Source organism: Mirounga angustirostris, unplaced genomic scaffold, assembly GCF_029215605.1.
Source record: "Mirounga angustirostris isolate CCGP_5_RB_7025 unplaced genomic scaffold, mMirAng1.0.hap1 SCAF_13, whole genome shotgun sequence".
Lineage (NCBI taxonomy): Eukaryota > Metazoa > Chordata > Mammalia > Carnivora > Phocidae > Mirounga > Mirounga angustirostris.
In genome coordinates, this window is record NW_026991721.1 from 25161436 (window position 1) to 25176280 (window position 14845).

The 14845-nt window shown below is 35.8% G+C and overlaps 1 protein-coding gene across 2 annotated transcripts in view; it reads right to left on the reverse strand.

The window, feature by feature from the left end:
- Positions 1-3116: 3116 nt before the first annotated feature.
- CAPRIN1 (cell cycle associated protein 1) overlaps positions 3117-14845 on the reverse strand; it is a 37517-nt gene continuing 25788 nt past the window's right edge. For both annotated transcript variants that reach the window (XM_064576687.1, XM_045893924.3), the window contains 9 exons: positions 14672-14780; positions 12937-12998; positions 12337-12447; positions 11962-12111; positions 10659-10809; positions 7749-7943; positions 6968-7068; positions 5836-5899; positions 3117-4297 (listed from right to left, as the gene is read on the reverse strand). In XM_064576687.1, coding sequence (XP_064432757.1) covers positions 4233-4297; positions 5836-5899; positions 6968-7068; positions 7749-7943; positions 10659-10809; positions 11962-12111; positions 12337-12447; positions 12937-12998; positions 14672-14780 — 1008 coding nt within the window. In that variant the 3' untranslated portion in view covers positions 3117-4232. The remainder of the gene's footprint in view (positions 4298-5835; positions 5900-6967; positions 7069-7748; positions 7944-10658; positions 10810-11961; positions 12112-12336; positions 12448-12936; positions 12999-14671; positions 14781-14845) is intronic.

The following is a 14845-nucleotide window of genomic DNA, read 5'->3' on the forward strand; positions in this document are numbered from 1 at the left end:
TTGTAATCATTTCTCACATGGGCTACTCCAAAAGACATGTCTTGCCCCATACATTTTGTTCTCAACACTGCATTTTATATTCTTTAAATGGCAAATTTATTAGGTGACCATCCTTGAACCCACCCCTGGCCCCATACACAGTTTAGAAACCCTTTATAGTTTCCAACTGTTAAGAGACAAAACTTAACATGGAACATAACTATAGAGCCATCATACAGTACCCTTTACCTATTTCTTCAGCCACTAACTACTAAAAGCCATAACTCCTCCCACTTGGGCAGATAGCCTTCTCAGTCACTGGAGATTGTACCTTTGGATGTGCTCTTCTCTCCACTTCTCTGCCTAATTACTCCTAATCCGTCAAGTCTTAGTTGAATTATCCCTTTCACCAAAGTCTTTCCTGATCATTTTGACTAGGTCATAACCTGAGTCATGGCCTTTATACCTGTCATCAACCATGTTGCTCCATCATGGCACTTGCTACCTTTTTGTGTCACCTTGTCATTATCTTTGACGAGACTGTTCAGTGAAAGCGGGAACCACAGTGATTTTGTCACCACTGAATGCTTAGTGCTTGCCATGATGCTTGGCAAAGGACACCCAAATTTGCCAAATGAAGCCTTAGTTCAGTGGCTTAATACAGAGTCTCCCGAATATAAACACAGTAAAGAAAACTAGTATTTACAAATAAAAATACAACACTAAAAATTGCCTTGTACTAGATCAGGTGGTCTTGCACTGCCTGCACTCAATGAGCCAGTCTTCTGCATGAGACTGGATTAGGCCTCGCAACAGCTGTTAAATTAAGGTATTAAAATCCTGACTGAAAGAAGGTGGCAGTCTAGTTACCTTAGAAGACAAGGCTACCAGATAGATTTAAGCTTCTTCCTTCTCTCCTCTCACAAGTAGCACTTTAGAGCTTTACTGGATAAAATACACAACTAATGCAGACTTCACTCAAGGACAGTAAGGAATCAGATTTTAATATTTAATCTAATGTAATTTAAGACATTCACTAGTCTTTTCCAGTATTTTTATAGACCTCAGGATGGGAAAAGGTATAAAGATAAGCCTTAACAATTTACATTCATTTTCCTGATGGTTTCCCTCCCCGCTGACTCTAGAGAAGGGATAAACAACTCAAGGGCAATACTGATTCTTTGAATATAATTTATAGCCCGTAAAACTTAAAAGTGCTTAGTAAGAACTCAAGTAGGACGAGAGTTCAGGAACTTAAAGATGAAATGAAGAAGGCTTTGAACTCAGTGCTTACCTGTATCTCATTCCCCTAATTAGATGTATTACTGGAAATAAAATGAATGGTACAAATTTCCTAAGACACTTAGGAGGCTGACTACTGAACTGCCTTCTACATTTTATGAACTGGTTGTCAACAGAGCACTTCAGTTACTGAGGCTTCTGAGAATAAACACAAATTCTCATGCCTCCTATAAGTGGAAAAGTCTCCCACATAACAGAGATACATATATAGGAGACAAAAGAACTGCAGAAGCTAACCGATTAAAAATGTTTAAAGGACATTTGTTTTAATATCAAGATACACTGATTGCAAAACCTCTTCCATATTCTTTAGGGATATTAGGATCTAGAAATAAAACTGCTCTAACCAAGGTCATCAATGACATTCTACCTTAAAGCTTTAAAATAGAAGTCTCATTATCCACATGAGATGACTGATATTGTGCATTTAACAAGTACCTTATATGTGGAGTCTTACTATACCAAGAAGCTAGTGACACATGTGACAGTCATTTCCTTGCAACTCTGCTAAAATAAGCATTTGACCAAACAAAAGGCCTTCTGCAGGTAGGACAAGTATTCACAGATTATACAGGACACTTAGTACCAAGACTCAGATCTTAACAGAACTTCTTTTTAAAAAGAAGTTCTCTGCCTCATAACGAGGCACTCCTTTAAAAAATATAGTCTGAATTGAGACATAAAAGCTTAACATTTAGACTGTGATGACAGAATGCCAAAAAAAAAAATTATATTTCCAAGAGAACGATTCTTTTAAAAACATACATAGAAATAATAAAACTAACACCTTTACACATCTACAACATCTACACTAATGCATAGAAGTTTGAAACCTAGAAAGCATTTCTCCCCCATCTCATCTCTGAACTGATTCATAGAGATCACTGTATAAAGAACTTATTTACTTCAATTTTAAATGTCATGAAATTATTTTCTACACAGCAAATTTAGTTTTATATATAGAAGGATTGTAAGCATACACATCTAGGGATTACCCAGTAAACCACGAATATTTTATCTATTTCCCATAAAATACAGCTAACATATGGTTGTGGTACATCCCAGGCAGATGTCATTTAAGCACACAACGGGAGGTGCTAGCAAAAGAAATACTCATTTGCAAAAGTAAACAGATAACCCTTCCAATATGATGTACCACAACCACACATGAGAAAAGTCAAGAACTTCTTTTATTTTAAAATAAACATTGAAGATATACCCCCCCTTCCCCACCACCCTACAAAAAACTTTTGAATGTGGAATGTTCAACAGCCTATCCATTTTAGTAGGTTACAAAACCAGCAAAAACTCCAGTTGTCTAATAATGAATGTTTGAGAATAGTTCTGTGTCTTGTTTTTTGTTTTTCTTTAGTAGCTGAGCACCTACTGGAAAAATTCCTTAGCTAAAGGCTAATAAAACAAAATTCAGTTTCTGCACAGAAAATACCATTCACTTAGTATTAGTAGCCTTTGCTGAATAGATGGGATTAATTCCCCATGAAGTCAAAGTGGGATATGACAAGCAGCATTAAGTTCATAGGCACACAGAACAAGTGCTCAAACTGCTAGCACAAATTCCAACAGTACATAAATTACTAAACTGTCATCTCCATCAAACTTGTGACTCTCCCTATGCATCTAAGTGAAGGAATCACCACTTTGAATTTAAACGCCTCCATGAGAAAAAGATAATTCAGTTAGGGTTAGACAAAAGATAAACGCAACTGCTACAGAAATAGCTGCTGGAGATAACCATAAAATTTGAAACACTAACAATGCATGGGGTGAACCACATAAGCTGCTAGCTGTTGAACACCAGTGTTTCAAGATACAACTTTTATAAACATGTTTTATTTGTTTTGCTTATACCATCAGAACTGAAACTACTGTCTGTCATTTCCCTAAAATAGGGAAATCAATCTAAAACACATACTGGTGCTTTGCAAAAGATAGCAATTTAAAAGGGTGGTAGCAGCAGGCATTTGATATTTTTCTTTTAAAAACCTTCAGGCTGCAGGAAAAACATGTGACCAAGGGTGTTATGATTATCCATTAGATATTTTCATCAGTACCTGTACCAATTTAGGTGACAATACAGCAAGATCCAAGGATTAGTGACAGACAATGTACATTATAAGGAATGATATATAGTACCAATCCTTACAAAAGTCATTGTCGAAGAAACTGTTAAGTGTTCAAAAAGGTATCTAAATACTTCACATTAAGTACAGAAGCGGCCATCCAGATTACATCCCATATTTGTTGCATATTTTTCCAAAAAGTGCCAATCAAAGCCTATTTTGCACTTTGGCTTTGTCTTATACAGTATCAGCTGTTAAAAAGCAATTTACATGTGTTTTTAACCACAGTCGTTTGGCCAGAGGATGAATAGTGCTGTGTCAAAGCTGGTAGCCAGCCTTTTGTATTACGGGCCCATACAGAATTTGGTATGCATCTAACGTTCAGTGCTCCAATTTAACCGGAAAAGCTGTGAAATGCAGTTGTTCTGCCAAACCACACTCCACTCCTTCTCAAAAGGAAAATATTTTAGTTTTGTCAATTACCATTGAATAACTCTAGGGCTGATTTGTAGATTTTATCCAATGTCAAAAGTCAATCTTGCTTTTTCCAAGCCACTTCAAATAACTACGGAGAGATCACCCTGTAAAGTGTATTATGTTTTACTCCTAAGCAAGGGTGAGGAATCTGAGTATCATGTGCAAGGCTCAAGATGACGCTTAGGACAGAACATGCAGAATAAAAATAGTTTCCTTCCATATCCAGGTAATATAAAGCTGACAATTGTAGTCCTGTCTTTATGGGATGAAAACAGTCCCTTTACAATAAGTTTCCTGAAAGGGAGAACAAATAGATAATAACTCTTCTGGTAACATATTATGGTACACTTGGCCAGTGTGTTTTGGCGTTTAAACATAATCCTGTGAATCAGATTAATTCACTTGCTGAGTGTTCATTTGCGGCATCCCTCTGTTGGGTCTTGGGGGCCCTCCACGACCTAGAAGACAAAAATGGCATTTGGTTTTTCTTTCAAATATTATTTGCTTTGCCTTCAAGCAGATTTTCATCTGAAGTCAAGAAGCATGTGGGCAGCTTGTCACATTATTAGGTTTAAGAGGTCAATTCTTCAGTGTTCACCTGTCCTGGAAGTTGTCATGTGCAAATTTGCTCATGTTCTCTAGCTAAAAGAAGAGTAGAGCTAATGGAGTATTCCACCAGTACTCATTCATTCATTCATTCAACAAGTATTTATTGAGTGCCTACTATGTGCCAGGCACTGTCATCAGGCGTTGGAAATAGATACAGCAGTGAAGACAGACAAAGTACCTGCTCTCATGGAGCTTACATTCTAGTGTACACTCTAGCTTACATTTCAGTAGTAAGTAACATCATACTATCAAAATTAATAAAAGCACCAGAATGAAAAACAGACCTTGTTACCTAAACTGTTAAAAAGAAACTACATAACATTCAAAATTGTATAATGACTTGTAACAGATAAAATAACTTTTTACATGCTGTTAAAACAGATTTTTAGCTACCAGTCAACTCAACTTTCATAGAATATGCTACAAGGTGAGAAAGAACATAACCCACATTCACATGCAAATATCCTTTGATACTTCAAGTCAGTTAATTCCCAAGTGATCCATTAATTTAAAAATAAAATGCACCTTTTTGCTGGCCAGTTTCTACTAGCACTGAAATCAAAGTACTTTATAATTCCTCCTTAATATACATTTTATACATGTTATGGCCAATATCTAGAGGAAACCTATTCAATTTAACTTCCCTTAAATCAGAGAACCATTTAGAATTTCAGATCATATGAAATGCTACCGCTCTAATTGTTACACAGGTTGGCTTCCTGCCCTAAAAATAGGAAGCAGTTTTCCTATGGTAATAGACGAAAGCAGAAATTCTTTAAACATGTAATTTTTAAATATAGTTCAATAAATTAGTTAGGATTTTGGGTGTTTTATTTAAAAGTCAGAAATAATTTGACACTTATATCACTATTAGTGATCCAAAGGCATTGAAATTTCAATTAGTTCTATCACTTCTAAATGGTTCTCTAAATGTAACTATGGCTTATCTGGCCATTAAAGGATTTCTGACCCTAAAATATAATATGCATGTTCAAAAATGAAAGAGGAATAATAAATTTATATAAATGTTCAATCTCATTCCAAAAATGTCTTACAAAAATGTTTCAGTAAGTACTTCCTAAAAACATTTAGCAGGTTTTAGGACCTGAAAAATAATTTGCAGTTGGAAAAACACTTTTTCTGAGGAGGAGAAATGTTCTAGTTTTCAAGACAATTTATATAATAACAGGGAAAGTCATTCAAAAAATTAAATTTGGGTTCAAGAGAAGTTTTAGAAACAGAGCATTTCATTTAATCCCTAGCAACAAGTCTGGTAATGATAAATGTATTCCTAACATGTAACCTACATGCAGACTATGGAACAGCTCTTCCAAGGCCAGAACAGAAGCTCCACTTAGGAGCTAGGATCACCACCACAAAATATTACCTCGTGGGGCTCCCCGTGGTCCACTCTGCCCAGAGCCTCGCTTGAAATTCTGCTGATATCCATCCTAAAAGACAAGCTAGTTAGTACTGAAGAAAATGTAATCTTTTTAATGCTTACTCATCATCTATCTATTCTTACCGACACTTACAGAACACAAAATTCCTTATTCTTTTACACATTTCATCATAGCTAGAAGTTATTCTGTAATTATACTTGTTATTCTCAAGAATATTCAATGAGATGTCTCTGCTCTTAAAAATCTTTTTTCTTCTCCTACACACACTTATTTTTATTCACGTATAATTAACACAGTATTATATTAGTTTCAGGTGTACAACAGAATGACTCAACAATTCTATATATTTCTTAGTGCTCAAGGTAAGTCTAATCTTAATCTCCTTTATCTATTTCACCCATCCCCCTATCCACCTCCCCTCTCTGGCAACTACCAAGTTTATTCTCCATTTAAGATTGTTTTTTTGTCAGTCTTGGTTTTGTTTCTTAAATTTTGCATATGAGTGAAATCGTATGGTATCTGTCTTTCTCTGACTTATTTCTCTTAGCATTACACTCTCTAGATCCATCCATGTTCCTGCAAATGGCAAGATTTCTTTTTTGTGTGTGTGTGTGGCTGAGTAATATTCCATTATATATACCACATCTTCTTTATCCATTCATCTAGTGATGGACACTGGGGTTGCTTCCATCCACATCTTAGCTATTATAAATAATGCTGCGATAAATACAGGGGTGCATATATCTTTTTGAATTAGTGTTTTCCTTTTATTTGGGTAGATACCCAGTAGTGGAATTACTGGGTCATATGGTAATTCTATTTTTAATTTTTTGAGGAACCTCCACACTGTTTTTCACAGTGTGAAATTAGCTGCACCAATTTGCAATCCCACCAACAGTGCATGAAATCATTGTTTTTAAGACTCTATTAAATGAGCACCTATGCTGAGTACTTCTTAAGAAAAGCAAAAGTCATCATTTTCCATAATGAAGTATCTTGTACAAAGGTACAAAATTAGCCCCAAATTACTTAATTACTGAAGTCCAAAAAACCACATCAGTCCATTTCATTGGTGTATTTAGGTCAGGTTTGTATTTTAAAGCAACTTCTACCTACCCGCTGATAGCCAGAGTAGTCCCGGGGAGCACTGAACTGAGACTGTGTATAACCACTGTTTGGAGTGTTAGAGAATGAAGGGCGGTAACCATCATATCCTCCTAAAATTTAGGACAAGAAAATAATTTTCTTATCTACACAAGGAATTTTTATTTCTTACTATTGACCAAAGGAAGAACTGAAAAATTGTAAGCCATGCTAGTTCTTTAAACTAATTTCTAGTTTCCTATCCTGATCCAATCTGTTCCTAAATTTCTGAGTATTAACTTTCTTGGAAGAGGACATTTTTACCCATTCATGCACACACACCCCCCCACAAAAAAAATCCCCATAAAGTCTGATAATGTGTGGAAAGCAATTATCACCTAGAGGACACAGAAGACATGGATTTGACACCTAAAAAAATTCATTCCTAATTTTATCAATTTAAATGCCTGTAACAGGACCACCTGGGTGGCTCAGTCAGTTAAGCGCCTGCCTTCAGCTGAGGTCATCATCTTGGGGTCCTGGAATGGAGCCCCACATCGGGCTCCCTGCTCAGCAGGGAGTCTGCTTTTCCCTCTCCCTGTGCCCCTCTCCCGGCTTGTGCTCCCTCACACTCTCTCAAATAAGTAAAAATCTTTTAAAAAAATAATTGCCTATAACATACTAAGAATGTTTAAGTCGTACATAAGAGGCTAATGCAGATACATATCTTTCCCCAAAACCTTACGACATATTTCTATATGTTTTATAAATCAAAAAAGAACATAAACTTGCTGCTGCTTTTTTTTTTTTGTACCTCTGAATCCATTGGCAGGGCCCCTGTATCCATTCATCAAGCCTCTAGCACCACGGGAACCACCACGAGACACACCACGACTGTTATAATAGGGCTGACTGCTACGTGGAAATCCAGTGTTCTGCTGGGGAGGCTGCTGGTGGTTACCAGTCACTTGGTGGGGCTGGTCCTGGGAACCATGGTAGGTGCCAACCACTATAATAAAAAGAAAAAATTTATACACACACACACACACACACACCGCATACACATAGCACATTACAACCTGTTCTCTCACATTTTCTGGTTTAAGGGGTGTCTTATACTTCCTCCTCAAATTGTCTTTAAATTTTCATATTAACAATAGTGAAAACTATACATTAGTTAAGTCATTAAGTCCCTATTTTTCTCCTACCCATACATTAATAAGCTGAAGAGAATACAATTCTCCAACAATAATTCCAAACCTTTAGAAGCACACAAATGTGTGAGATCACAAAAATCTATCCTTCCAAATGAAACGAAAAAACCTGTATTATTAAACATCTTCTAAGAGGCATCTGCCTACTAGCACAAGAGACCCACAATAATTCAGAAGATCTTACATACTAAAACAATACAATTACCATTTTGTATCATTTGTTTCTTTTTACTATAAAGCTCCTTAGTGGTAAAAGCTTTCTCATCCTTTTAAATTTCCCTTGATACTTAGTGAAACATACAAAACCATACTCTCCCATAGCTAGACAACCATATGGTGGAATATTCAGTCAATTATAAAGATAAATCAGCAGAGGCCTTCAACTTATACCCCCCCTTAATGCCTGATTCCATTTCAAGTACTTTTAAGTACAACCAATTTAGAAGACAGTTAAATAGCACTCACACTGGCACTCAACCTGATGAGGTAAAGAGAAGATTCTAGAAGGTTCACACTAACCTTGCACACCCCCTCCTCCTTCCACAATGGGGAGAAGTCTAGAATCTAGAAATCTTCAAAAATTAAATCCTGAGGTACCTTTCTGCTATTATCCCAATGTTTGTAATTCCCAGGAAAAATGGGATGCGAACACTACCTTTGGAAGGTATGGAAGGTAGAGACTAAAGGAAGGCCCATACCCCAGGAACAAAAACAATCAGCAACCTCTTGGCAGCCCAAATCTTCCATGTTTAGGCAGAAAGAAAAGGTGGTATGACCTGAAAAACTTCACCTGATATATTTTGTATCCTGAAGAAACCCCAAACACATTTATCAGTTCTTAGAATGCTATTTGGAGTGAAAAAGCCCAAGTATGCCTAGGAGAAGGAGTCATGGCTCCTTTTTGAACTATGTAATTAATGTACCAATTACACCATTCACTGTGTGATCTTTCTACAGAGTGCCTTTCACTACATTCCCCAAATTTAAAATTACAGGCAACTATCATGATTACAGGTAACATTTTCTATTTGAAGAGATTTGATTCACATGCATATAGAGTGGTCAAAAGTGAATTTTCAACTCAACTTTTTATCAGTAAGAATTGTATTAGTCTTGGTCAAATCTCACTGCAAGAAAACTCAGAGCAGTACAATTAAAGCACTTCATTTAAAAATACTAGAAATCAGGGCACCTGGGTGGCTCAGTCAGTTAAGCGTCTGTCTGCCTTCTGCTCAGGTCATGATCCCAGGGTTCTGGGATCGAGCCCTGCATCAGGCTTCCCTGCTCAGTGGGGAGTCTGCTTCTCCCTCTGCGCCACCCCCACCCCCCACCAGGCTCATATGTTTGTTTTCTCTCTCTCTCACAAAATAAATAAAAATAAAATCTTGAAAACAAAACCAGAATTCCTTTAAAAAAAAAAAAAAAAAAAAACAATTTCTATCGAAGTGTTTGTACAGCATAAACTCTAAGTCCATAAATAATAGCCAGATTCTTGCCATATCCCTTTTGCAGGTTGTTCCTGACTAGACAGTACAATCTGCTGTGGAACAGGTGTATTTGGGGCCTTTAGACATTGTGCTGACATGCTTATGAGTACATGGCAATAATTAAAGGAGCCTGAGAGCATGAAGCCCAGTTTTACCACTCACCAGCTGACCACAGATAGCATAATGGATAAATATCAGATTATAGTTGATTCAAACTCCCTACTAATTACTGGTGCTTAATACTACAGGAAATGTGTAAGAATTTAGTACTGAAAAATCCATAATGTTGATCCAAGTCTATCAAGAAACTGGACAATTAGAATATTTCATAGTTATTTAAATCAGTGTGGTAAAATTAAACTATTAACTCGTATGATTTTAGAAAGGTTTGCTAGTTTGTTATGGGATTCCAATTAAACAACCTGGGATCTAAATAACCAAAGACCTAAAGCAGGTATTTCACACCTTACAAAGTTCAGAAATCTACGATATCTCTATCTACATTATTGCAATGTGTGTGGTAACTAGCCAACTTATGAATGACCTTACTTGCCAACAGAGACTTCGTTTCAACCTAATCTACCAAATATAGCTACCATGAGGTTTTTGCATATTTTATTCTAACTAGCACACTGACAACCAAGCCAATTCCTTACTGCTTCTTAACTTTGTATAACTGACTTACTACCTACCAGGTATCATGCTCGTTGGCTTCAATTAATTAGCAATTAAAAGTAAAGTTGATCATAATTTGAGTAACAAGTTTAGTTCCACTAAAATCATAGAATGAAACAGGGATATTATGAATGCTTACTGACCAAAAGAAAATTGGCATAAAGCCTCAAAAAAAAGTGCAGGTAATTCACATACAATAAATATGGACTCGATTTAATGAAAAATCCATAAGGTCTACTACTAAAACAAAAATTCTTGGACACTAACACTCTAAAGTCTAAACTCTCCTAACACTATCAGTAACAGTTGGAAAGCAAGCAGCCAAGGAAGGGACGCTGGTTTTCCTACCTGTTTGAAGCTGTTCTTGCTGAAGGTCTGTTTGTTCTACTTGGTGAGGCTGACTAGAAAAGCTCTGGTTATAACTGGCCTGGTACTGATTTTGCTGTTTCAAAGTTTCTGGTTCATTAACAGGAGGAACTGGGGCATTCATATTGAACACCTGTAAGTAAATAAAGTAAATGATTACTTCATCCCTTTATGCTAATAATTTCCCTACTTTTAACAAGGCAGACCTCAATGCTGGTTTTACCTCAAATGTAAATGCATTACAGAAGTCTCAAACACACACACTCTCTCTCTCTTACAGAAGTCTCAAACACACATACACACTCTCTCTCTCTCTCTCTCTCTATTTACATACACACATACACACCACATAGCACTTAAAGGAGAGCATAAGAGGGGATCAAAATCTAAAAAGACACACAAAGGGGTGCCTGGGTGGCTCAGTTGGTTAAGCGACTGCCTTCGGCTCAGGTCATGTTCCGGGATCGAGTCCCACATCGGCCTCCCTGCTCAGAGGGGAGTCTGGTTCTCCCTCTGACCCTCTTCCCTCTCGTGCTCTCTGTCTCTCATTCTCTCTCTCAAATAAATAAATAAAATCTTTTAAAAAAAATAAAAAAATAAAAAGACAGACAAAGCAGCAGCCTTAGAAATGCTACTATAAATAAGAAAGCTTTTTAAAGGATGCAAACCCCTGATACAATGTCACTTACAGAAATTAATTCTATGAACTTTAAATTTGAGTTGAATATTTTATTCATTTTATTTTTATTGACATTTTAACCAAAAGTTAATATTTTAATATTTAACTCTATGAACTTTACCATGACCACCAATTTAGCTATATCCCATTAATTACGGTATTTTTATCATTGCTTTCTAGTAATTCTGCAATTTAGAGATGCTTACTGAAAAACCACAATGAACTATAATATGTGAAATTTACTATGAGAAACTTCAGTAAGGTAAGATTAAGCAAATATGGAAAAATGCAGACAATTGTTAAATCTAGATAATGATTTATATTTAGATATCGTAGTAGTCTACTTCTCTGCATGTTTACTTTTATTAATCAAACCAAAAGGATGAAACTATAAAAAAGGAAGATGTGAGTACATAACTCCTAAGTGTCAAATGTTATCTCTGGGAACAGGAAAAAATTATAGAGTTTATGTGCAATTAAATATATTCCACAGTTTGGATAGATGCAAACTCAAACACAAAGCTAAATGAAGACTTTTCTGCTGACACTCTGGTATGATCATAGTACACACCAGGCACTTAATGTTAGTTCAGTTAATTTACTTACCGTTTGCATGGATTGGAATGGAGCTGCATTTACATTGATTCCACTACTATGTAATGGTTTGCTTGTCCCAGCCTGGAACACCTGAGGCTGAGAAGCAGCCGGAAGGGATGATGATGCTGTAGTCTGGTCTGTATTTAAAGAGATTGTTGCCTAAACACAAAATGAATAGATGCATTTTAGTGGTAAACTGAATTTAACCAAGTCTACTATCCAAGACTTAGTATGTTAAGAAATTCAACTATTTCATAAAAGCAAAATACTGTATTGCATGCATTAGGACCAAAAAGAATCACAATATTAACACAATATTTACCTCTGCCCAATTCATGAATAAGTGCCTCATCAAGTTTATGTTACCTAGTAACAGAAACTTGCCTGAATCTGGTCAATTGGTTCCTTTTGTGGTCGCTGCTCTGTAGCATGAGAAGGCTGGTACAAGGGTTGAGATGCTGTATACCCCTCACTTGTGGATGAAACCAAAGGAACCTACACAGAAGTAAAGCAATCAAAGCTGCTTTCTGTTATAAACTCTAAGACAGACAGGGCTAAGAAACAGATATACCTGCTAAAGAAACTATAAAGCCTAACAACTGCAAAAAATACATCTAATATTAAAGCTGAAAGTTAGATAAACCCAAGTCCAGTTATGAAGTCTCCCAACAAATGCTTCTAAATGGCAATATCTACACTAAATTTTAAAATTATGACATTTAAATAGGTCTTCTCAAATTCTACTCCATTCAAAATAAAAAGGCATCTTTCTTCATTAAACTATTATAAACATGAGACTTAACAAAAAACAGTGTTTTTTAAGTTATTAAAACAAAAGTAAATGTAACATGGAAATAAAGGCTGACAGCTACCCACTCCAGACTCAGACAATGATAAAATTCATACCTGACTTTCAAAAGCCAATTAAAGAGACCCAAGAACTGATTAAAAACAAACCTACAGCAGTATTTCTGTCACTCTTACCTGTGTAGCTTCTGGTTGTACAGGAACTTGATTAGGTTGAGCAAGTCTAGATTCAGAATGAACTGTAAATTGACCAAAAAAACCCCACTGTTATCCAGGAATCAAATTTCTTTAGAGAAAATTTCTATAGCCAAATCCTAAAAAAAACTTTTTAGTGATCATGAAAAAAATTGGAAAAGTATAGGTAGGATTTTAGCTTTCAAGTGAGCATTTTGGTTTCCTGGTAATCATTATTAGTCAACTCTCACAATGGCTTTCATTTTGAGTTCTGCTAAGGTAAAGTAAGACGTCAGTGAAAAAGTACTAACAAAGAGGTATAGAGCAGAATAGGCAAGAATCAATGCCACAGTTATCCATGAAAAAGAGCCTTTTAATGTGGTAACTACAAAGTAGCATTACCCTTACTCAACACCTAAGATAGACAATATTCAGTAATATTTTAACATTATCAACTTTCAATATAATCTTAAATGCTTCCACAGGAAAAAATAAGAATACACCTTTTAAAAAAACCTATATTCAAATTGTCAACTCTTAGCAGTCTTCTACTCCCTTCCCCAACCATGGGTTAAAGAATCAAAAATATACAATCTGTGGTTAGTCATTTAGAAATCACCCATTTTCATCAGAGAGGCTAACGAACTCAGCATTAACTGAGTATCTAAATGGCTTACAGGTTATATCAATGCTGTACGTGTTGATTTTGGCACAACTTTCCAACTATAAAAACTGTGTTAGTCTTCCTCTGGTAGAATATGGAAAATGAACACTAATTACTTTGATTCCTTTCCAGAAGGCCTAACCCTGATTTGTTTTTTAACTCTTGGTAGAAACGTTAGAGATATGAGCTCCCTTTACTTTGGAGAAATCCTAACTACCTTAACAAATTAACAGTGTCATTAAACATGCTTTCTCTCAGCAACTCCTTTTATGACACTGAAGATTTATATGACATTAAATATGTTATTTTATATAGTTCCACTTTTGTGCCCTTAATGATGACATGTTCTGGGGAAAAAAACCAAGACTCAAAATTACTAATGGTCCCGGAGAAAAAGTGTCCACGTAACAGAGTACAAAACACCAACAACTCTATTTAGTGCTATTTCTAATAATGGTGTAAGATTAGTAGGAGTTTGAAACTTCAACTGTCTTTTGGCCTATCTTCGCCTTTCCTCTTAAACATCCCCTTAATCACTTTACTGTTACATCTCATTTTTATTTAGATAATAAAATGTTCACAAATTCTCCTAAAAAGCTGCAAGCATCCTTCAGAGAGAGACCCCTCTATTATTTTTATGCTTAATTTTGAAATTTAAAAAGCCAAGCAAAATTTAATTTATATAAATTATAGTAACAAGCAAAATTGGTCTGTAATGTTACAAATCAGGAAATGTTTCCCACAGGGCTGGAAGAGAGGGTAACTTGTGACTGAAAGGCTTCTGAGGTACAGGTAATATTCCATTTCTGGGTGCTGGTGTGTTCAGTTTGTGAAACTCATCAAAGCTGTATATTTGTACATACTTAAGTCTATGTGTGTAACAAAAGGTTTAAAAAAGCAACAGAACTACAGTTATTCATATTACAGGGAAAAACAGTAAACATTTCTTATCAAATTAAAAGACACAAGATCCAAAAGTTAAGCAAACATTAAAAGGAAATAATTTTCATATGCTTTACAAAACCTGAAAGCACTGGCCCTATATTTCACACATAAGAATAGATCATTACTAACCCGGAGGACAAACCAGCTGAGGCATGTCCATGTTTTGTGTCGGATTCATAGGCTGTGCAGATACAATGGCAGGATCAAGTGTCTGGTTTTCAAAATCCAGCATTGAATCCTGCAAGTCAGGATATAATGGAATTAAATTAAATGACGTAAACACTTAAACTTTCAAGTCAGTGT